This window comes from Acomys russatus, chromosome 6 (assembly GCF_903995435.1).
Source record: "Acomys russatus chromosome 6, mAcoRus1.1, whole genome shotgun sequence".
NCBI lineage: Eukaryota > Metazoa > Chordata > Mammalia > Rodentia > Muridae > Acomys > Acomys russatus.
The window spans coordinates 59,185,002-59,209,251 of record NC_067142.1 but is presented as its reverse complement, the minus strand read 5'-3'; the positions used below and the strand labels follow the sequence as shown (position 1 = coordinate 59,209,251).

Below are 24,250 nucleotides of genomic sequence, written 5' to 3'. Positions count from 1 at the left end.
TCTAAGAACAAAACGCATAACTGAGAAAAATGTTTTGTGAACTTATCACAGATAAAATGAACACAGGAGAGCCCCCACCAAGAGTCACTTTAGAGGGCTGTGTCAGGAGAGAGCACGATCTCTTGTGGGGAGGTGAGAAAGAACGAGGTTGAAGGACAGGCAATGCTGGGCCTTGTGGGAGACAGTCACATGCCAAGAAGGAAGGAGACGAGGCAGCACGGAAGATGTGTATACCCTAATCTCTAGGGAGGAACACCATAAAATTTATCATTTAGGAAAATTAATTTCCCAAAGCCATCCAGAGCTTCCAAATGATACATGGGCCCTGAGGACTGGAAGAGGAAAATGTACTGCCAAAAACTAAGGAGCTCCACAGAGAGAGCAGAGTTGAGCCAAAGTTCATCTGACAGGGCAGGGCAGTACCAAGAACACAGGGCAGAAGGAAGGAAAGAGGGTTCTCTTCTGCCCTTCACCTCCTGGTAGTGCTGTGTGGCCCAGGATCTCCCTCCTCTCGCCTAACTGAAGGTGTCACTCAGAAGGGAAATGTTAGCTGTCTGCTAACTGAAGGAAACTTCCAGGAAAGATAAGGCTGAATTGCCTCCCCTTCTCTATTTTGTGGCTGAGCTAAAACAGAGGCAGTTAGGCACAGCCCCAGTCAAGGAGAAGGCCTGTGCATGCGCGTGGGCCAGGAGAGGAGGAGTGAAGCCCAAAGCACTCACAATAAATCAAGGCCTCTGGCTATGGTTAGGGGTGCCCCAAGGTTCCCTTAGGTCCGCCAAAATGCAAAACTAAGAATTACTTAATGCAAAATCATCTGGAGACTCTCCCCAAACTCTCACAGTCTACAATAATCAGCTTGTCTGGCAAGCACCATCTTTCCACACTTCGATCCCGACTCCCTAAAAAGTCCTAACCCACTGGCCAGAGAAGCCAGTCAATGGGCCGTGAACAAATTGCTCACACAGCCGTGCTCTGTATGGCAGTCATGTTGCAAACCACCTATGGAGCTTGAAAAGCGGAAATGTGAAGTCTATGGAAAACTTGAGACCCACCATGTAGTTTCTGTGATCTCACCTCCCATATGAACTTCTAATCACCTCCCCAAGGAAACTTGGAGGTTTTTACAGTTCTCTATCATAGTAAAAGCTGGAGTTCTGTAATTTCAAAGAACTCTAAAATCCCTAGATTCCTGAGCAGCTACTTAAATTAAATTGTGCTTTCTGAACCCCTGCCATTTGCTTAGTTAGCTCTAGGCAGAAGAAATAAAAAGTTGAGCACCATGGGGGGGGGGGTCTTTGCGATAAAGAAACACACTCTATAAATGTTGAGATGTGGCAAGTTAAACACTGATTGAGAACACTGTGACCCTGATGAGCACGCTTAGCACTTGGGTAAAGAAAGCCTGGAGGAAATGGAAACTGTGCGGACAAGCTAATTGCTTCCACGCTGGACTCCCTCCTGAATCATAAAGACTGGAGCAAGGGCAGGGGCTGACGGTCGGTCGGGGGAAGAGGGTAGTAGGGGAGGGTCAGAGAACGGACCCCTGACACCACAGTCTGCTCTTTACATCGGCCAGTTTCCATTTTACAAACTGGTCTTCTTCTACAAGAATTAGACCAGCAACCTAACTCAAGTCATGTAAAGTCTTCAGAAGTTTGAGCTTATTTTTTCCCTCTCCGTTGGCCCAACAAACCCTTTCCTCGTTGTCCAGGTGCTTAGCTTTTGTTTACATTTTCTGAAATTTCAGAGCAAGAACAAATAAAAGAACTATTGGTCGTTTAATCTCCCAGGGGTTTCTCTTTACACCCTGGTGACCATATCAGTCACAATTGGTTTTTGTTTTGTTTTGTTTTGTTTTTTGGTTGTGTCTGGTTTTTTTTTTTTTTTTTTTTTTTTTTCTGTACAGCCAAGGGCCAGGGCCTCGATTCATGCCCTTCCTCCATCCTTTCTTACCTGTTCCCTCATGCCCTGCTGCTCCTTCTCTTATTCCTACTGCACACAACCCTTTTCTTCCAGGTGTGAGCAGAGCTCGCCTCCACGAAAAATACAAAGAAGAGGGAATTTTTTTTGCTTTAAGAAAAATAACCCCGCCTCCCTTTCTCAATTGTTACATCAAAAGACATTAAAAGGCTATTCTCTTCTGCATCTGGAGAGCCGCTGGTTGTCTGGAACGAAGGTGGCTGGTTAAGAGGTAAAGTCTCTTAGAATTAGGCATTCGATGTTCACGGAAGTGACGTGAGGCAAGGGGGTTCCACTTAGTCACAGTCTAGTTCCGAACCTTGTAGTCATCTCTGAGCTGCTAGAGACGTCATTTTTGCATTTCAAGCTACTGAAGCTTCATCTGAATTGGGTTCAGTGCTCCTCACAGTGCTGCCTGCGGATGGCAGTCACTGACTTGGTCACTTCTAGGAAAACGGAGTCAGCAAAAGAAGGCAGGGTTAGTGTCTTGTTACACCAGACTTGCACATAGTGAACACAAACTGCTGACGTGCACCTGTGTCTTCTTGTGTTAAGGTGAGGGTCCTAACACCTGAAACTTGGCTGGTAATTTCAACTGACAACCCCTAAGCATCAAAGGACATTCTTCCGAGTCATGGCCAAGAGGGTGGCCATCGTGGGGGCTGGTGTCAGTGGCTTGGCCGCCATAAGGTGCTGTTTGGAGGAAGGGCTGGAGCCCGTCTGCTTTGAAAGGAGCAACGATGTCGGAGGCCTATGGAAATTCTCGGTAAGTGGTGCATCTCTAGGACACAAGGGGTGGAAAGATGGTTTCCATTGTAAATCACATCTGATTGGTTCTCTTTCAGACCTGAAAGACATTTCATAAAAGCCCCTGGTCCAGAAAGCTAAGTCTTACCTCTCTTATCACACTAATATATTGGTTCACTCAAAACTGCTTCACACCAGCAGGGCTGAGCTTAGGTGAACCTTAGACTCAAGGGTGTCCTCAAAGAAAGCAGATGACATTGTGATGTAATTGTGGCCTCTAGCTCACCAACAGTACCATGACCTTTCTGGTGGAGTCCAGTTCTCCAAGTTTACACAGTGCTAATGTCAGTAATTTGCTAAAAATAAGACACTGTCACCTTGTTGTACACTTGCAAAGATTCTGCCATTTATTGCTCTTAAATACCAAAAAAACAGACTACAAAATCTGGACTAGAAGCAAATGCTAAGCTCGATTTCAAACTCAGGTTTTCCAGGCAGATAGCTCTTAGGCAAAGCGACTGCCACACTCTGGAGTGCAATACTCATCTGTCAAACACAGAAATTGGAAATTAGGTTACCTCTAATGTGCCTTGCAGTTCCAACAGGATATTATTTAATATCTAACTGTGTCTCTCTGGGCATTTATAAATTATTATAAATGTTGATTTTGTGTGTGCAGTTATTGGATTGTCTGTTCTAAATGTGAAGAGAAAAATTATGATCTTTGCCATCTAGACTTTAAAACAATATGGCCATGAAATATTTGGTATAAATATAGTGTTTTTAAGTTTCAAAAGCCAGATCATGGGGCACTTCTAGCTCTCCTGTCTTGAATTTTCCAGTCAATGTTACAGCATGTAAGTGATACATATTTTTGGCACAAAGATAGGGTATCCATGATAGTCCTCATGCAATCATCTTCCTCTGTCTTGGTCTCAGTTCTTCCCTACCTGGAAAAGAAAACTATTTACTCTAATGGAGAATTTAGTACTAATTTAGAATAGATCTGTATTCATCTCACAAGATTTTTCTGTAGTTTTTTTTTTTTTTTTTTTTTTGGTCTTGTTAAATGAACAGTATTATGTGAGATATATAGTCATAGATTTTATTTTCCATCCTGGAAATGAGTTCTTGGAGAATTCTATTTTCTTTCTATTTTCCCAAAGAAGTGCGACCAGCTTAAATTAAACCATAACACAACTGTCTACAACCTCGTCAGTAATAGCTGAGTGTTACATGAACATTGAACGTGTCTGTTACGTGCTAGGGAGTAGGATGAGAAGCAGGTACACAATCACTCCACATCGATGGCCTCCAGTCCACCAGTGACGGGAGGCCAGTTTAGGCCCACAGTCCTTTGATATCAAATAAACAAGAACTCGTTTTCTAGCAAACTCTTTCATGAGGTAATGATGAGAACAGTCTGACCATGAGGTATACGATAGAACCTGTCTGGAAAACTGGAGTATATGCTAATAGACATTTTAGTTATCAGCCTATTAAAACAGTTAACCTCAAGAAACTGGGATTTTTCCTCCCACCCTCCAGGATCAAACTGAGAGAAGAAAAAGCTTGAGCGGTTCAGAGAGGAAAGAGATTTACAACCTTACAGAGATGATGATGGGCCAATGGCGGGTGGGACCACACCTTGACCTGGACTACTTCGGTGTTTGTATCCTTGGTCCTCTATTTAAACATGCCTCTCATTTTAGGGCTCTGAAGATGAACTGGAGTGGAATGGTAACTGTTCCTCTTTGTTCATTTTCCTAATCGTCATGTTAAATAAATTCCCCCTTTCTGCCTTTTACCATTAATCTGGCAGCCTTAATTGGTTTATTGAGGACAGATAGACAAAACCTGGCTTCTTGGGCCACAGACTGTGACCCAAAATTTTGTAACACTGAAATTAAAAAACTATAAGCCCAATTTTCACTTTTATTTCCAGTTTTATTTTATCCTGCAGAAATTTTAGCATGTTTGATTTTAGGCAAGTACCCCAGACCTCACTAGAAGACAATGGATCAGAACTCACAACTTTACATAAGTCAGAAGAAAAGCCGGATGTCTTCAAAGCGATCTATGTAGCAGATCACTGCTTAATGCAGTTCCAGGATGCTGTTCCCTTAATGGTCTGTGGATGGTACCCACTGCCGTGTGGACAGGCTGGCCGTGTGCCAGTATCAATGTCATAAGAAAAAGCAGCAGCCTATGAAAGGCACACAGTAGGCGCTGGGTCTTCTGCATCCAAAAGGAATCCATGAGGTAGCCATTATCACCACCTTGGGAAGTTGATGTGAGGAAGCAAAAAATGATAATTCAGTAAGATACAAAGTTAGACTTTGGTTATCTACAAGATAGAACGTCTCTTTTCCATCAGGCGTTGCACATAAGCAAAATTCTACTCAGAGTCCCATTGAGGGATGCAAATGCTTTCAAATGCTTGAAACTTCAGCCTCCTCCACCCATCCCCAACCTTTCTTTCTTGTCTAAGAAAAGTTACTTTGCATGATATATGCTCAGGCAGGAATTTTTGAAAAGCGTGTTATATAAGCCTTCATCCTGAGAGTCCCTGCTGGGCAGAAGGTGTGCCGGAAGACAGAAACCTGATCATTCTAAACTTTTCACTATGTGCTTTTTCTAAGGAATGGAAACCAAATGGTATTTAAAGACTAGCAGACTCAACGTGAGTGAGTTTCAAGTTTCATGTGCTCACATAGGACATCACGCCCTTGAAAGATGTGGTTGGTTTGACAATGAGAAATTACTCCCATCTAAGTACTAACCAGGCTTGACCCTTGAACTTGCACCTTGAGCTTTGGTGCATTCGGGGTAGTATGGCTGTAACAGGCCTGATGAAGATGAATATATTCTAAAGAGACACTTGTGTCCTCAGTCTATCAGACTATTGAAACAAAGGACACCCAAAATGGACATTTTCCCCATGAATCTCATGTTGGGAGGAGGAAAAATGCTGGAATCCTTGGTCTCTCTGAAAAAAAGCTTTAACAGCCCTGACTGCTTCTAACACTTGCTAGGTTGCCTTGCACGATGAGACTGAAGCCTAGACAAAAATGGGTCAGTGGTGGGCAGGACCCCACTTTGCCTGGGTTACTTAGATTTGCATATCCTTGGTCCTCTGTTAAAGCTTGAATCTCACATCAGGACTTGTAAAATGGGCTGGAGAAGGTCACTGGATCTCCTTGTTCTTCTCAATGGCCATGCTGACTACGTCTCCTTTTTTCTGCCTTTTACTATTAATTTTGCGGTTTCAGTTGAGAAACAAATGGCTGAACTTGACTTTTTGGGGCATGGATTATAGCCCCAGCTTTGGTAATATGGTCATACATATTACTAAAGTAGAATTTTTCTCAACAAAGAAGCATTAGTACAGCATCATTTTGGCTGGAAAAAAAATGAAAACAACAAAATCAGAGTAATCTGAACTTATTTTTATCACTCACACATTCACGTATTTACTTGACAGATATATCCTGAGTGTATGGAGTACAATGCTAGACATAGCATCAAGTAGTAAGTGTACTAGAAAACAAGAGTTTTAATTTTTTCTTTATTTTAAGAATTTCATACAGTATACAATAAAATATGATCACATCTGCTTCCCATTTCTCCCTCCAACTCCCTCATATCGCCTCTCAATTTTATGATTTTTTTAAAAGTAACCCACTAAGCCATTAGTGCTGCTCTTATTGCTGTGGGGGGATTCACCAGAGGACACTGCCTGGACACGGGTTAATCAAACAGGAAGTCTTCATCAGCCAGCCTCTGACTACACTGGGTGCTCAGGATCCCAGTGTAGCACTGAGCCGTTTTCAGGATGAGCTTCTAAACACCAAAACCGTGCTCTAGGTTGACATGCTAAAGTTAACAAGAATAGCCAGCCAGCAGCAGAACTACAGAAGCTAAAAAACAAAGTTAGTACATTTTTTTTAGACTTTTCCAGAACTATATGAACTTTGATGGATTAGCTTTTTCTTTTAGTTTTGGCAGGTGGTGCTGTCTAGGTGCAGAGTTTTATAGTCTGATGGTACTTCCATCATGGAGTCAGTTGTGCCAAGGTCTGGAGGCCTACAAGGTCTGGGGTCCTTTTGAAATATGTACTTTGGTGTGAGGCCCTTCACTGAAACATGAGAAACCTACCAGTGGCCATAGCAATTAAAATAACTCTGATGTAAACAAATGTGTAGTTAGGGCAATAAAAAGACAACAGAAGCTCTGTGGATGCAGGAATGATTGACAGTTGAGGAGAGAAAGAAAAAGAAAGCAAATTGAGGGACACAACTTTGGAACTGGACTTAGAGGACTTGTTTAAACCAACAGGAACTCAACAGGCAAGCAGAGATGAAATATGAGAGGCAATAAAGGCAGCCTGACAAAAACACAGAGAACATTCTGGAATTCGCCTCTGGCCTTGTCCTCAAGTCACTTGTGACCTAGAGCAGAAGAGGGGAGATGTAGAAGCCCTAAACAGAATGGCAGCCTGTTAATAATGTACCTACAGATCTTAGATTCCAGTTCTAGGGCACAATCCTTCAGACCGAGGCAGAGCTGGAGCTTAATTCCCTCCTAGTTGGTTCAAACCACCTCACACACTGAAATAATAAAAAGGCATGCTTTTTTTGAAGCAACTGTCTGTTGTTACACATTTTTGAAGAACACTGTCGGAAGAAAATTCCAAGTTCTCTTTTTATGTTTGGATTGGCTAGAATCTGGGGGTGAGGGGTAGGGAAGGACATACTGGCTTATCTGAAAATAACCCCAGGTCATATCACCCGTTTCTTCCAGAGCAGCCTTACATTTTTAAGCAGTCCTTCATCCACAATCAAACCCTCCCTCATTTCGGGGCAGCTGAGAAATCTCCTTCCCTCTTCGCCTTGCACCTGGTGACAGCGCTGTGATTGAAAAGCGGTGGCTCAGACCCCAGATCCCGTCAGGCAAGAGCCTTCGCCCTTTTTCTGGTCTCCAAAAATATTTCTGAGCAAGTCTTTTAAAAGATTTGTTTTATTCTAATTGGAGTTAGAAATGTATGAGAAATGTGGCAACCATGGGGAGAGAAAGGCTGCATTCTCAACTTGAAGAAAGACACGGAGGCCTCAGGCTGAACTGCCCTCCCACAGACACGGATCTCATGGTCCTTTCTAGATCTTTCTGTCTTCGGCCTGCAAAGGCTAGCCAGGGTGAGAGAAAGAGCTTGGCGTCTTAAATCCAGCCACAACATGACACTGTATCCCTCTCCTCTGTTATGTAAGAATTCCTTCAGGCCTTGGGGATGTAGAGGCTGCCAGCTTTGAGATACGTTTTCAAGAAAGCACCCTGTGTACACTTTCATCCTGTTCACACAAGAGAGAGGATATGTTTATTCTCAATTTAGCTTCTGACTGCTTCTTAACGAGAAACCACTTTTCAATTATACAGAACCTTTAAAGTGGAATGCCAGGAAGTGAGACATGTTCTAAATCCTGTGGTTTCGTGTGTGTGTGTGTGTGTGTGTGTGTGTGTGTGTGTGTGTGCAGTGAATTGCCATAGCTGATGAGTTAAAGGTCCCTCAAGCACAGAACTTATTTAGAGCAGATCAGAGTTTCCCACAGTGTGGTCTCAGCCACACTAGTGCCTTCTGCAACTTCTTTGAAGTATAAATTCTCAAGCCATACATCAGAGGCAAGGAACCCAAAGTTTAGAGGATCCCCAGTTGTGAGGATTTTCTGGTGGTTCTGGGTGAGTCGGAATGGAGAAATCACCCTAGATAAAACCCTGGGTTCTGTGCCCAGTGGTGAGGGTGCTGATGACTGTGTAGCAACTATTTTAAGAGAAAAGCCCCGTGCTCCTCTGGATTGCTGTATCCTGGCTGGATTTTCAAGGTAAGCATGATGTCCAAACCAGTGACAACACTGGAAAAAAGAAGGGAAGTGCCAAGAAGCATGGGAGAATAGCAATAGAAGGATCCAGAAGGTCCTAGAAACCTACAAGTAGAACATTATGATAGGCAGATTTGGGCCCAGGGGTCCCACTCAAACTAAGGCACCAGCCAAGGACAATACAGGCGGTAATCTTTAAGCCCCTACCCAGATCTAGCCAATGGTCAGAACATTCTCCACAGTTGAGTGGAGAGTGGGATATGTCTTTCTCACGTACTCTGGTGCCTCACATTTGACCATGTCCCCTGGAGGGGGAGACCTGGTGGCACTCAGAGGAAGGACAGCAGGTTACCAAGAAGAGACTTGATACCCTATGAGCATATACAGGGGGAGGAAGACCCCCTCAGGAATAGTCATGGGGAGGGGAATAAGAGGAAAATGGGGGGAGGGAAGAATGGGAGGATACAAGGCATGGGATAAACATTGAGATGTAACAAGAATAAATTAATTAAAAATTTTAAAAAATAAAATAAAATTCTGAGTGTAAAATGGGAAAAAAAAAAAGAACTAGCATTGGGTTAATTAGGGCAAAGAGGGTTAATGTGGAAAGAAGTCAGTTCTGTATGGTCTCATGTAAAGGGCTTTTTCTATTCTATATCTGAAAAAAAGAACTATGCTTTTCATATATTTTATTGAAAAAATATCAGGCAATACATTTTGATTATGGTTTCCTTTCCTCCAACTCCTCCCATATCCTTTGCACCTTCCCATTTACCCAACTCCACACCCTTTCGTCTTTCTTTCATTAGAAAGCAAACAGGCATAGAAGAAGAAGAAGAAGAAGAAGAAGAAGAAGAAGAAGAAGAAGAAAGAAGAAGAAGAAGAAGAAAGAAGGAGAAGAAGGAGAAGGAGAAGGAGAAGGAGAAGGAGAAGGAGAAGGAGAAGGAGAAGGAGAAGGAGAAAAGAAGAAGAAGAAAAGAAGAAGAAGAAGAAGAAACACAGCAACACAAACAAAACCCATAAAAACACAAAATCAGAAACCATAATGTGTAGGCAAAATATCAGTAAGATGAGAGAGAGAGACAGAGAGACAGAGAGACAGAGACAGAGAGACAGAGACCAAAATATCAAATATCATTGGTATTTTTGTGTTGGCCATCTAATTCTGGGCATGGGAACTGCCCTTAAGTGTGGTTAGTGAGATGCCATTGAAAAAAATAATTTAAAAAGCTATTAATTTTTTAATATTCAAAGGGTCTCAATCAACCAAGAATTGGTTTTTCTCAGAAAAGAGCACCAATCTTGGCTTCTTTTTACAGTTTTGTCATCCTTCCTAGAGCCACGCGGAGGAAGGAAGAGCCAGCATTTACCAGTCGGTATACACCAACTCTTCCAAAGAAATGATGTGTTTCCCAGACTTCCCCTATCCCGACGACTTCCCGAACTACATGCACCACAGCCAGCTCCAGGAATACATCAAGTCATTTGCTCAGAAGAAGGGTCTGTTGAGATATATACAGTTTGAGGTAGGACCTTGCACCCAGTACCACTGGCATTACTGTATGAGTGTTGGAGAACACGGCATGAATGAAGCAGGGTGTACCAAGTATTTTGATGTCTCACCAGTCAGTAGTTTTGTTTGACTGTAAAGCATTTGTGCACTGACTGGTCCCCTCTGCACAATTCTCTGAAACCTTTTAAATGCATTAAACTCTAACGTTCTTAGATTCAGTGGTTCTCATCCTTCCTAATGCAGCGACCCCTCAATACAGCTCCTCATGTTGTGGTGACTCACAACCAAAATATCATTTTTGTTGCTGTTTCATAACTCTAAGTTTGCCACTGTTATGAATCATAATGTAAATATGTGGCCTGAGGCTCTCTGATATGCGACTTCTCCAAAGGAGGCTGAGAACTCCTATTTTAGAAGATGCTAGAGACAGATATTCTAACACAGCAAATTTCTCACCCGCACTGTGTCAGGCTTGGAAAATTATCCAAAATTCTCTAGCCTATATTTAGGCTCCTGTGGGTTCAATATTTGTGAGCTATGGATTGTCCAAGCAAATGAGGCATTTTTTTTTTTAGAAATTAAGACATTATGAAAAGAGTAACAACTTAAGTGACCCCTGTCCTTTACCCACTTAATCTCTTATATTTCTCCTTAATGAGTCCTAGAAGTGTGATGAAGTAGAGTCATTGTTTCTGTAACTGGCAGTAATAGGTTATATTTGTTTGAAAGCCTTGTCTTAATTCATTAGTATTGAATGAATGGTGGACACACAAAAAAATGAAGGAAACAATCAATCAAATTATGACTTGAGGCTATAACCACATAATTATTTCCCTGGGGCAGTTCTAAATATATACTTAAAATTAAAACTTCCACTATCTTTTTTTTTTTAACTTTTTAAAGGGTTAACAGGCAAGATTTATTGAGGAAACAGCTTCCTGTAGTTAAAGAGGACTGAAAAAAGGAGTTGCCTCCAGATGTTTTTCTATTACATTCATCTACTCGTTCCATCCGTTCATCTGCTTGTGGAATCCCAAATGCCATACATAGCCTTGATTTATGGAAGTAATGGCTACAAACATTAATCACATCCCTCATACATGCTCACATCATACTACTGATATATGGAGAGAAAAGAAGGAAGAAAGAAAGAAATAAACTGGGAGGGAGGGAAGGAAGGGAGGCAGGAAGGACATAAAGGAGAAAGGAAGGGAGAGAGGATAGGCCTGGAGGGATGGCCCAGAGTTCTTACAGAAGACCTCAGTTCTGTCCCCACCCTTGGTATTAGTCAGTTTACAACCACCCTTAATTCCAACTCCAGAGGATTCTGGGGCCTCTGACCTCCACAGACATCAATACATACCCCAGGCATACCTAGGGAAGGGCAGGGCAGAAGAGAATAGAGGGAGGGTGGTAGGGAAAGAACTAACTATAAAATAAATCCTTTTATGAAAAGAACTCAATATTCTTCAAGAAGCCTATAATCTAATTGGAGAGCGAAGTTAATAATATTCAGAGAGTAAGCAAACATAGCATTTATATAAGATCCAAATAAAAAGGAGGACATATTAAAGCTGTCTAATCATGTTTTAAATATTATTTTTATATTATAAAGATAATACTAGGAAAATCATATATCTGTTTATATCTTCTTTTTTTTCACTTTCCAAAACAATTTAATATTTTCTTACATATTTAAACATTCAATTGCCACTTTCCCAGAAATACAATTCCTAGGTGTTCTCCAAAATAAATGAAAACGTATGTTTATATGAAAACTGGTACATGAATCCTCCTGAAAGTTTTATTTACGGTGACCAAACTGCTGTTATATGAGGGCCTGCAGAACGGGTTCCAGTGCTAGGTACATGGTTGCTCCAAACAAAATCAGGTTTTGTTAGCAAGAAAGAAACAGATGGAAACTGGCAAGGAAATTAGCAGTCCCAGAAAATAAAACCAAACAAGGAAACTGGACAAAATTCTGTAGACTTAGAAATGAGGAGAGAGCTGCATGTACCTCCATGCTAGAGTGCTCACCTGGCACATGTGAGGCCCTACACTTAGTCACCATGAATGAGACCATGATCTATCAGAAATAACTGAGGTGGAGACACAGACTCAACGTGGTACTGTCAAAAGATTATTCCTATAAGCAGGATGAAGTATTTCATGTGTCAAGTTGGAAGTGGGGAGGCAGCCCAACTGTAGACTCTCGAAGCAGTCTTCATGGTTTTGTAAGCCTGAGAAGCAAGGCAGTATTTGAAGTCATGAAATGAATGAAAGCAACATTATGATTGAGACACAAATGTTTGTGTAGACATGAAGCTTAGGTGACGGGGAGGTTCCTATCATTGCTCTAGGAGCTATGAAAGTCAAAGACGGCTATGGAGAAAATAGAGGTAAGTCAGCTGTAAATGTGCTTCATTAGAAGAAGCACTATGGTCTCCCAGTTGGGAAGCTAAAATAGATAGCAGAGGGAAAACAAAGTTCAAAATATATAGACATCTGAGCTATGGAAGTTGCTCATGTTTCCAGAGTTATCTTTAGAGAGCACAAAGAGACCTAGGGTCAAGCCTTCAGACACAGCTGTATTTGCTGAATGAGTAGAAGGTGAGGTCAGAGAAGGAGAAGGCTGGGTCACCTGTAGAGCAGATGTAAGCAAGTGACATAGATTCATTACATGGTATCACTCACAAAAATGCCCAAATGTTATTCACCCCACACCAACCTACTAGCTGTGCAATAGTAAATGAACTCTCGTGGGTAGTTTTCTGAGATTCGTAGACTCACTGAAGATGTACTGTGACCTCCATATATTTTCATATATTTTTCAATGACCAAGTCATCTCATATCAATTATTTCCTCCATAGAAAAGACTGCAAGAAAAGAAGGAACAGAATTACACAAATAGAAGGAATTTTTTTTTCCTTGTTTTCTTCCAGACACTGGTTTCCAGTATAAAGAAATGTTCTAGTTTCTTGGCCACTGGTCGATGGGTAGTTGTTACTGAAAAGGATGGGAAGCAAGAATCTGAGCTCTTTGATGCTGTAATGATTTGCTCAGGGCATCATGTGTACCCCAATATGCCAACTGACTCTTTTCCTGGTAAGCTTGAAATATATGTAATAATAGGGGGGGGCTTATATGCAAATATCTAGTGTCAAACATGTATTTCCACAATAATTGTATTTAAATTACCAAAAGAAAACTATTTATGTATGAGGATATGAAAAATATATTAACTAGCTCCTTAAGCTCTGAAGTTTAAAGACTGTACAAATTAGAGGTAAACAGACAAGAGTTTTTACGTCATAGATGGTAATGCATATATAAGTCCTAACACATATGGGGTCTCTGAACACTCATATCCCAAAATGTGGAGTTCTGCCAGAAAATTAAAGTAAAATTCTTATTTCATCTTCATTTATAATTTACAAGTGAATTTTAATAATCTCAGCGTTGTATGCATGCATAAATGTATGTTCTGGTGTGTGTGTGTGTGTGTGTGTGTGTGTGTACATGTAGTAGTAGTTGTTGTTGTTGTTATTGTTGTTGTTTTTGTTGTTGTTGCTGCTGCTGTTGTTGTAGCGGCAGCACATGTAGTTGCTCTTAGTTCGTTTTCTATTGCTGTGATCAAACACTGACCAAAGACAACTTGAGAAGTAAAGGGTTTACATTTATGGTTCAGTGTGGAGAGAAATTAGGGGAGGAACTCAAGGCAGGAACCTGGATACAGGAACTGAAACGGAACTCATGGAGGAATACTATTTACTGGCTTGCTCTCATAGCTCACTTAGCTTGCTTTTTTATTCAACCCAGAACCACCTGCCTTGAGGTGGCACTGCCCTCTGTGGGCTAGGCCCTCCCACACCAATCGTTAATCAAGGAAGTGTTCCACAAGCTTGCCTACGGCTAGTCTGATGAAGGCATTTTCTGAAATGAGGTTTGCTCTTCCCAGATGACCCTACTTGTATGAAGTTGGCAAAAAAGCAAGCAAACAAACAAAACTAACCAGAACAAAAAATTTACAAAGATCAAAAAATAAATGCACACAAAATCTTTCTGCTCTCTATTCCATTTTCCTTACTTCCTTCTTTCTTCCCTCCCTCCCTTCCTCTTTTTATTCCTTGCCAAAGGTGGTAGTAGTTCATGAAGAACGGATTAAAATGTTAACAGGCAGTATGTTGTATGGTTTGTATATATGGAATCAGTGTGCCCAGGCTAAATCCTTATTGTACTTAAGTTTTTTGTCCCAATTTTGTTTTTCCTTTTTTTTTAAACATGGGGTTGGTGAAAGTCCCCACTCTTCTGACTGTGCTGTCTCCCAAGGCTTTTTGTGCTAATTTCTTCATCTTCTAAAACATAGGGCAGTATATCACTGTGAATAAATTGTTAAAAACAGACTAAGCATTTAGCAGATGAAATAGACCTTAGGTAATATCTAATAAATTGCTACTGCTGCTGCTGCTGTTGTTATTTAATATTAAAATGGAAATCATAACATCTTAAAATATGTAAGGTCCCTAAAAATCATTATTTTGGAGTTTATTAGCAAAACTCACTAAATGGATAAGTGCATTTCAATGATGGAATTTTTTTTTAAGTGTGAAAAATTGAGTCTTCCACCTTTTGAAACTTAACATAGGCCTGGAGCACTTCCAAGGCAAGTGCCTGCACAGCCGGGATTACAAGGGCCCAGTGCCTTTCCAGGGGAAGAGGGTCCTTGTGATTGGCCTGGGGAATTCAGCATCTGACATCGCTGTTGAGCTCAGTCGTCTGGCTACACAGGTATGTGACATACAGGATTTAGAAAGTAGAACTAAGCTAGAACTATGCCATTAGATAAGTCCTGGAGGCTGGGGAAAGGGTTTCCAAGCATATGGCCTGCTTTATGTGACCTTCCAATCATGAAGAGTTAAGTGAGCCATTCTCCCGGAGAAGGAAGGCAGGTCTTCCTTGCTATGAAGAGGTTCGTTCTGAGTGTGTGCAAGCGTCTGAGTGTGTGCAAGCATCTGAGTGTGTGCAAGCGTCTGAGTGTGTGCAAGCATCTGAGTGTGCAAGCGTCTGAGTGTGTGCAAGCGTCTGAGTGTGTGCAAGCATCTGAGTGTGTGCAAGAATGAGTACGTAAGCATTTATTTTATTTTTTGTTCTAATATCATATCCAAATATCTTTCAAATCATTTGTCTCTTAGTCAGACTCCATGTTTATTTGTATTACCACCCCCCACATGGAAGACACTACCTCTCTCAGTCTAAAGTTCTGGAGCACCACATGATCTGACTTTTACCATCATTCATTCACTCACTCAGAAGCAAGGATTCAGAAAATGTCTGGCACTATTGTGTATCAGAACTGTGTTAAGCTAAAATTAAAGACACGGGTTAGACTGGATCATGACTTTAATGAACAATCAGTGGGTGGAGATGAGGTGACAGTGACATACAGGATTTAGTGTACCAACCATCTCCAAAGGAAGTGATGAGTCTCCCGGTGGAATTAGGTGTGTCAACAACACCATCAAGAGCAAAGCAGAGAACCTAACTTAACCTGGATAAAGTTGAGGAAAACTTCCGGGCGACTCAAGTTGTTGTGACTAGTAGACCCCAAAGAAGCTCATCATATTTTTAAGCAAGCAGATATTAACTTCTAGATGAATATAGAGAAAGCTTTGGCTTTCTTCTTAAACTAGATCTCCCTAATTCGTCAGAAAGATAGTAAATATGCCAGCAATTGACCTGGCAGGTTAAGACAGCTCCCATGATTTAGGATGAGCAGTTGTCCTGTGCACATGTGCAGGTAGATTAGAAAAGAGAGAAGGGACTAAGAAGAGCATTACACGTGTGGCATCTCCTCAGTCTAGTCTCAGCTACCTATTTAGCTCCATGTCCCCAACTGAGCCCAACCTCTTCTACCATCTAGCGCTGCTAGGCTCACTGAGTTGACTAGTCTCTATCTACCCGGCCATCTAAATCTATGGGCACATAAAAATTCACCCAAGCACAGTTGGCTATAGTGACTTCGTATACCAGGTGTTGTGGTTATAATTCTTTGAGCAGCTATACATCAGCCTTTCAGGGTGGTGAGAGAGGGCTCTTGCACCCCCCAGCTGTAAATATAGCATGCTCGTCTAGACTCACCCCTTAGAAAGGGTTCCTACCTGGATATTAAAGGAAACCCAGACATTATGCCTTCAGAGAACTCCTTTGTTAACATATTTGTCACAGGAGGATGTTGGAATCTGTATTGCCTCTCTCCTCCAGGTCATTATCAGCACCAGAAGTGGCTCCTGGGTCATGAGCCGGGTTTGGAATGATGGGTACCCTTGGGATATGGTATACGTTACCCGCTTTGCATCCTTCCTCCGACAAGTTCTTCCTTCATTTGTCTCTGACTGGTTATACATCAAGAAGATGAACACATGGTTCAAGCACGAGAACTACGGCCTGATGCCTCTAAACGGGTATGACGGATGACACAGATGTAACCCCTGCCTCTAGGAGAGTGCTGGTTGTGTTTGTGTATTTCTACCTGCGTCTTCCTGTAGTTGTCTCGCTGAATCTAATGGGATTCGATTAGAAGTTTCTCAGGTGACACAGTTTAAACCAAAGATCCTGTGCAGATTAAGATCAGTGGAGAAACGTGTATGGATATGCAAAGTAGGAGTGGATTAGGTAAACAGATCATCCTGATAGGCAGAGTCCACTTAGCTACAACCTATTTCAGAGAACTTAAAGGGCTGAGCAAACTCCAGATTGGACTTTTTGAAAAACTATCCATGTCTGTAGATAAGTGAGGATACCAATAACAACATCTACTCATGAAGATCGTAATATTTAGAAAGATGAATATGCATTTATAATTTACAAAGTAAATTATAAAAACTTACAAATGTGAGTCTTTCTTGGTCTCAGATCACCTAGTGTGATTTTAAGGAACATCTACCAAAGTAATGTTAATCCATGTGTCTCAGCAAGTAAGAGACTCAGGACAAGAGTGGGCACGCCCTTCCGTGCCCTGCACATTTAGATAGGTAATGGGGAGATGGGGAGTGCATAAAGCAGCAGAGCGGAAGAGAACTGATGTGACCTGTAACATTAGTTAAGATCCATTGATTTACTTCTTTTGCAGACAGAGTGCAATGTGCACTAATCAGTGAAACACTGGAGATTGAAGTCAGTCTATTTGAATATTTGGTGGATAAGAAAAGAAATGTTTGACAATAAAATTTTCCCTTCTGGCCTATGCTAGCGCAAAAAAAAAAAAAAAAAAAAAAAAAAAAAAAAAAGTTCATTTGTTTAGAGAAGCATGCTAAGGAAAAGTGAAGTGGGGCTGTAAATCAGAAAACCAAATGCCAGGCTTAAAGAGCCAAAGCCTCCATCCAGAACACTTATCCTGCCCAGACTTAAGAAGTGCCCCGACTCTCAAGAAAAAGCACTGTTGATTTTACATATTTAGAGTTTTGTTTACCATAATAAAATTTCCAAAATTTGATCTGGTTAAAATGTTTTTAGCTTACAAGGGTAATTTTGGCAAAAGAAAAAGTGTTTTGGAAATCCACTCATTCTCAGTACTAAGCTTCCCCCTGAAAAGACTCCAGGGGCCCTAAACTGCAGTTGACACCTTTTCATTCCTCCCTTCGAGAACAAGGAAAGAAAACAGGTACACTGTGCTCTATTTGATAGCTACCTTATAAGGAAAAGGGAAAGGGAACAGACTTACAGAGTGGAATAACAGTGCGGAAATACAAAATAAAACACCAAGACGCACAGTGTTTTTATGTATGTGAGATACTTCAAAAAAAATTCCAGAATCTCTGAAGGAAACTTAAATCAATATGAAATATATTTTATGAAAAAATTTCACTGCTAGAATTTGGCAAAGTACAATATCAAAAATGATTTCTTTCCTTGTGACCACAAACACATTGAGGGGAAAAGACCAAACATGGCGGTAAGATCATCTCAAATTGGATTTTGCCATGCAAGGCATTCGAGTTTTAAAAGTAGTTAACATGCAATGTTCTTGTCTGTGTTGGACAATTCTGTCATTATCCCGGTTATGAAAAACAAAGATAGAGCAACAGCCGTTGTTAAGGGATGTGGCTATAAACCTGTCGTGTCTGGCTTTAGAATATATATTATTAGCTAGTTTTTAATCATTTAATTTAATTACTAATTAGTTTTTATTTTCACCTCTTTGATGAGTCTGAAATGAGTATAAATACACATAATATTTCAAGGGGCAACAAGAAAAACTCAGACATAAATTCTTAGAAATGTTTACAAACAGGAAAGGAATGTTCACATGCGAAGAGCCACTAGGGCCCTCGTGCTGGGGCTCGGCTGACTGACTCTAGTGGCAGTGGTATGGGTTGTTGCAGGGATTTCATGGAAATGGTTATCACAGTCATGATGCCTGCCTCTCTCATCTGCACAGTACCCTCAGGAAGGAGCCCGTGTTCAATGATGAACTCCCATCACGTATCCTGTGTGGCGCTGTGACCATCAAGCCCAGTGTGACAAAGTTCACGGAGACCTCTGCCGTGTTTGAGGACGGAACTGTGTTTGAGGCCATTGACTGTGTCATCTTCGCAACAGGCTATGGTTATGCGTACCCCTTCCTGGACGACTCCATCATCAAAAGCAGAAACAATGAGGTCACCTTGTTCAAAGGCATCTTCCCTCCTCAGCTGGAGAAGCCAACCATGGCGGTGATTGGCCTCGTCCAGTCCCTCGGCGCAGCTATTCCCACGGCTGACCTGCAGGCTCGCTGGGCTGCTAAAGTGTTTACAAGTATGTGGGTCATTTTGTTTTTCATTCACTAAGGCAATAATTGCCTACTATAAGCTGATGACTGTGCTAGGGATCCACAGAGAACAAGGCAGATGTGCAACTTGACTTCATAGATGCAAATGGAATTTTACTGCAGGGGAAGTTTCAGGGTTCTGGTGAGATTGTTGGCCTGGGATTTATTAATCCATCTAAAACAACAATATAAATAAAGCCATAAATATGAGGAATCGCACTGAATGTATGAAGAATCAGAAACATTTTTTTTAATAAAAGGCAAGGGGTAAGCAAGAAATGAAGAAACAAAAGCATGGAGGGCCTCATAGGCTGTATCAAAGAACTTGACCATCTAACAGTGAAGTTGTAAGGATTTGCAATGTCCTATGTAAGATAAAGGCAACGGTGAGGTGACTGCGCTATTATGGCACAAACACTGAATGGGCACTGGAGTGGTGGTGATGGGCATGCTGGAGGCCTATTACCTCTGTGTCATCATCATGGCCCTCTCACACTGTTGAGAGTCCTCTTCCCTTCCCCTTCTCTACTGTAGACCACATGCTCTGAAGGAGCTACAAGAACTCTTATGTAGGGGCGTACAGACTACATGGAGAGAAGCAGGGACTTAATATACTGACTTAATTGCCCCAATACTATTGCCATCTTGATTATGAGATGTGTCTCCTTTTTCAATGTCTAAAATATTAAACAACATAATATAAGCTTCCTAACATACTACTCCCAAAAACTTATGATGAAGAAAATATTAAAATCATAGAATGACTTCAAACTCCCTAAAAAATACTGTGGATGATAGATAGATAGATAGATAGATAGATAGATAGATAGATAGATATGCTTTTATTTCAAATATGCTATGGGAAATCATTATTTAAAAGTATTCTTTCATGAAATCTTGAATAAGGACACTGTCTTTTTTCTTTTTTTTTTTTTTTTTTGATTTTTTAATTAATTTATTCTTGTTATATCTCAATGTTTATCCCATCCCTTCTGTCCTCCCATTCTTCCCTCCCTCCCATTTCCCCCTCCTTCCCCTACCCTATGACTGTTCCTGAGGGGGATTTCCTCCCCCTGTATATGCTCATAGGGTATCAAGTCTCTTCTTGGTAGCCTGCTATCCTTCCTCTGAGTGCCACCAGGTCTCCCCCCTCCAGAGGACATGGTCAAATATGAGGCACCAGAGTTTGTGTGAAAGTCATACCCTACTCTCCACTCAACTGTGGAGAATGTTCTGTCCATTGGCTAGATCTGGGTAGGGGTTTAAAGTTTACCGCCTGTATTGTCCTTGGCTGGTGCCTTAGTTTGAGTGGGACCCCTGGGCCCAAATCTGCCTTTCATAATGTTCTACTTGTAGGTTTCTAGGATCCTCTGGATCCTTCTACTTTGCCATTCTCCCATGCTTCTCTCCTCTAGAGTCCCAACAGGATGTCCTCCCCTCTGTCCCAGTTTCCTGGTAAGTGAGGGCTTTCGTGGGACATGCCCCTTGGGCTAGTATGCAGATATAAGTGAGTATATACCGTTTGAGTCTTTCTGCTTCTGGGTTAACTCACTCATTATGATCATTTCTAGCTCAGTCCATTTGTCCACAAATTTCGGGAATTCCTTGTTTTCGATAGCTGAGTAGTATTCCATAGTGTAAATGTACCACAGTTTCTTTTATCCATTCTTCTACTGAGGGACACTTAGGCTGTTTCCATGTTCTGGCTATTATGAATAAGGCTGCTATGAACATGGTTGAGCAAATTTTCTTGTTGTGTGCTGGAGCATCTTCTGGGTATATTCCAAGGAGTGGAATAGCTGGGTCTTGAGGAAGCCCTATTCCCATTTTTCTGAGATAGCACCAGATAGATTTCCAAAGTGGCTGTACTAGTTTGCATTCCCACCAGCAATGAAGGAGTGTTCCTCTCTCCCCACATCCTCACCAGCATGTGGTGTCACTTGAGTTTTTTATCTTAGCCATTCTGATGGGTGTAAGATGGAATCTCAGAGTTGTTTTGATTTGCATTTCCCTGATGACTAAGGAGGTTGAGCATTTCTTTAAGTGTTTCTCAGCCATTTGATACTCCTCTGTTGAGAATTCTCTGTTTAGTTCCAAGTCCCATTTCTCAATTGGATTATTTGGTTTGATGGTGTTTAGCTTCTTGAGTTTTTTATATATTTTGGATATTAGACCTTTGTCAGATGTAGGGTTGGTGAAGATCTTTTCCCAGTCTGTAGGCTGTCGCTTTGTTCTCTTGACAGTGTCTCCTGCCTTACAGAAGCTTCTCAGCCTCATGAGGTCCCATTTATTAATGGTTGACATTAAGGCCTGGGCTGTTGGTGTTCTGTTCAGGAAGTTGTCTCCTGTGCCAATGTGTTCCAGGCTCCTCCCCACTTTTTCTCATTGTCTTTTTTCTTAAAACCACAATCGTGTGCCCAAAGCCTAAAATTTTGCGAGAAATTTGCATACAATTTCATAAACCTAGAAAATGTACTTGAAACAAGTGGCATCATTTATTCATTTGACAAATATTCATAGACTATCTGCTATGTGCGAAGATCTTCCTTATCACTTACTTAAGCCACAACTCCAAATCAAACAGGCAAAGATTATGAACCCCCTCTCCCTCTAATGAGGTGTGCAGTAAATAATAGCCATAGCGTGCTATAGGCACGCGAGATGCTCATAGTGTCTAGGTAGTGCTGACGCACCACAGATAGCACAGTAGCCTTCCTCCATTGTTGCCGAAGTAAGTAAATTACAGCCAGTCACAAGTGATGAAGTTTGAAGAAAAAAAAAGCCAACGCTCCCTGCCATCCCTTATTAAACATCCCGCGGGATGCTGACATCGGAATCCTGTGCTTCCTCTCAGTATCTACTTTACTTGCCATGGACCTTAGTGTCATCTGTCGTTCCAGGTTATTACTTGAAACCAATTGTAATAGGAGGACATAGGCAAGAAGGATGAACATGGTAGCCCCATTATACGGAATGCAGTACAGCTGAGGACCAGGCTCTTTATGGTGTTACATCAGCATCGTGAAGGGCGGGTGACTCAGAGCTACAAACATCTCTGCTGTGACCACTGCACACAGGCCAGCCTGTCCATCCCCACAAACGCATTTACCCTTCAGGTCTCTGTATTTGTGAACTGTCATTTGGCTAATGACACCAAAGAGAGCTCTTCTTAGGACAAAACTTTTTTTTTATTAAATAAAAACAACTTCATTGTAATGAACTCACAAAACTCCACACAGCTAAATTAAAGCAGCTACTCAAACACTTTCTAGGATTTATTTCATAAATAATAAATTCCAACCTGTGCTATGTAAAGAATCTAATTTCTTTGTCTTTTTTTTTTCTTTTTTCTTTTTTGGTATTTCTTTCTACATACTTTTTCCAGACACATGCACCCTGCCAGCTACAAATGAAATGATGGATGACATCGATGAGAAAATGGGCAAGAAGCTCAAGTGGTAAGCAGTTACACTTGCTGATCAAATAAGGTCTAAATTTTTCTTTATACATAGAAAACATCAATAAGGTTTTTTAAATGTTTCCAGCAGTAACAGTTCATTGTTTTGTTGTTGTTGTTGTTTAATTCTGGCTATAACTGATCCACATTACGTAGGAACACACTCTTTGCCCCTGTAACCTTAAGAGAAAATGATTTGGCCCTCCATGGAACATGTGGTGAAACTGAGAGATAACTGAGGTCTGAAAGTGGAGTTGGCAGCCAGAAGTTTCTTGTAAATCACTTGGGCGCTGGAGCTACCCTGTGCCACTCCTTTACCACAAAGTGCCGTTCAGAAACCATAGAATTGCCTGCCTCAAAATGTCCATAGTGATGAGGCTGAGAAATGATTCCACATCTTTGCCCAAAAGGATCTTCTCTTAAAGAAAACTAGCTGGCTGGAAACTGAGTGATAGGATCTAATTTTCTGTTGATAAATTCAAATTAAAATTTATGGTGGTGGTGGCAAATGCCTTTAATCCCAGCACTCAGGAGGCAGAGGCAGGCAGATTTCTGATGCCAGCCTGGTCTACAGCGTGAGTTCCAGGAGACCAAGGGCTACACGGAGAAACCTCATCTCAACAAACAAAAACAAAACAAGAAGAAGAGGAGGAGGAGGAGGAGGAGGAAGAGGAAGAAGAAGAAGAAGAAGAAGAAGAAGAAGAAGAAGAAGAAGAAGAAGAAGAAGAAGAAGAAGAAGAAGAAGAAGAAGAAAAACTTTACATTCAGTTCAGCTACCTTAGTATATTCTGGAAAAGACAGCATTCACCTCTGAGTTCAATACATGCTTTCGAGTACAGCACATAGAAAGGCCTTTATGGCTAGATCTAAATATACTTTTTCAGGTTAATTATTCCATAAAAGAAAATTCCTTTCAAATTACCTATCAAAGTCAGTTGAAAGTATAGTAAAATACCACATCACTGCTGGATAAGTGAATGATTGTGTAGGAAATTTGTTTTCTCTTTCCAGCCTTCAACATATCATTCAGCGAGTGTTCCAGGGTAGACATCAGCTCAAGAGTCTAGAGGAGAAAAAAAATGGAGCCCTCTGTGACTGCTTCACCTCGCCCAATTCAAATGGCAGATCTCAGGGGTGAGCACTCACAGTGCTAATAATTCCTTTAGAAGTGACTACAGCTAAAAAGAAGGGGAGAGAAAGGTTTAAATGCCAGAGACCATCTGTTCTTTAAGTCACATGAGGTGATGATAGGATTTCTCTTACTCTCTTGTAGCAGCATACAAACTATGCAAAATCTAAACCTCAAAGAAACCTGCTCGGGAATCTAACTTTGGCCGACTGGATGCGACGTGCGGGAGACAGAAATGGGCGAGTTAACACTCTGTTTGCAACTGTGATGATGATTCTTCTTGTTTTCCTGTCCTCAGGTTTGGTCAGAGCCACACTCTGCAGACAGATTACATCACATACATGGATGAGCTGAGCTCCTTCATAGGAGCCAAGGCTAACATACCGTGGCTCTTCCTCACCGATCCCCAGCTGGCCCTCGAGGTGTACTTTGGCCCCTGTAGTCCGTACCAATTTCGATTGGTGGGACCAGGGAAGTGGGATGGAGCCAGAAACGCCATCCTGACCCAATGGAAGCGGACGGTGAAGCCAACAAGGACTAGGGTGGTGGGTGAAGCGCAGAGGCCCCGTCACCTTTACAGCTTTCTGAGAATGCTTTTCTTCCCAGTGCTCTTTCTGGCTGTTTTGCTCACGTTCTATTAGTAATAAGAGCTGTCAGGTGGCAGAGTCCCGCCTACAGCTGTAACTGATGAGTACAACACGCAAACAGGTGCAGGCACGCAGACTCACCAAGGGCCCCTCCTTGCTTTGCTGCAGGCGTGAAAGG

The 24,250-nt window shown here is 41.5% G+C and overlaps 1 protein-coding gene across 1 annotated transcript; it reads left to right on the top strand.

Moving 5' to 3' along the window:
- Nucleotides 1-2,577: 2,577 nt before the first annotated feature.
- LOC127191018 (putative dimethylaniline monooxygenase [N-oxide-forming] 6) lies at nt 2,578-24,250 on the top strand. The gene is made up of 8 exons (XM_051148255.1): nt 2,578-2,725; nt 9,917-10,105; nt 13,036-13,198; nt 14,739-14,881; nt 16,355-16,554; nt 18,531-18,886; nt 22,285-22,357; nt 23,784-24,250. Exons 1-8 carry the CDS (start codon nt 2,594-2,596, stop codon nt 24,124-24,126), a joined length of 1,599 nt encoding a protein of 532 aa, XP_051004212.1. The 5' UTR covers nt 2,578-2,593; the 3' UTR covers nt 24,127-24,250.

Coding starts and splice junctions, on each gene's coding strand:
- LOC127191018 (XM_051148255.1), top strand. CDS start 2,594: ATGGCCAAGAGGGTGGCCATCGTGGGGGCTGGTGTCAGTGGCTTGGCC. Junction 10,106..13,035: donor TGAGATATATACAGTTTGAG/GTAGGACCTTGC, acceptor GTTTTCTTCCAG/ACACTGGTTTCCAGTATAAA. Junction 14,882..16,354: donor TCAGTCGTCTGGCTACACAG/GTATGTGACATA, acceptor TCTCTCCTCCAG/GTCATTATCAGCACCAGAAG.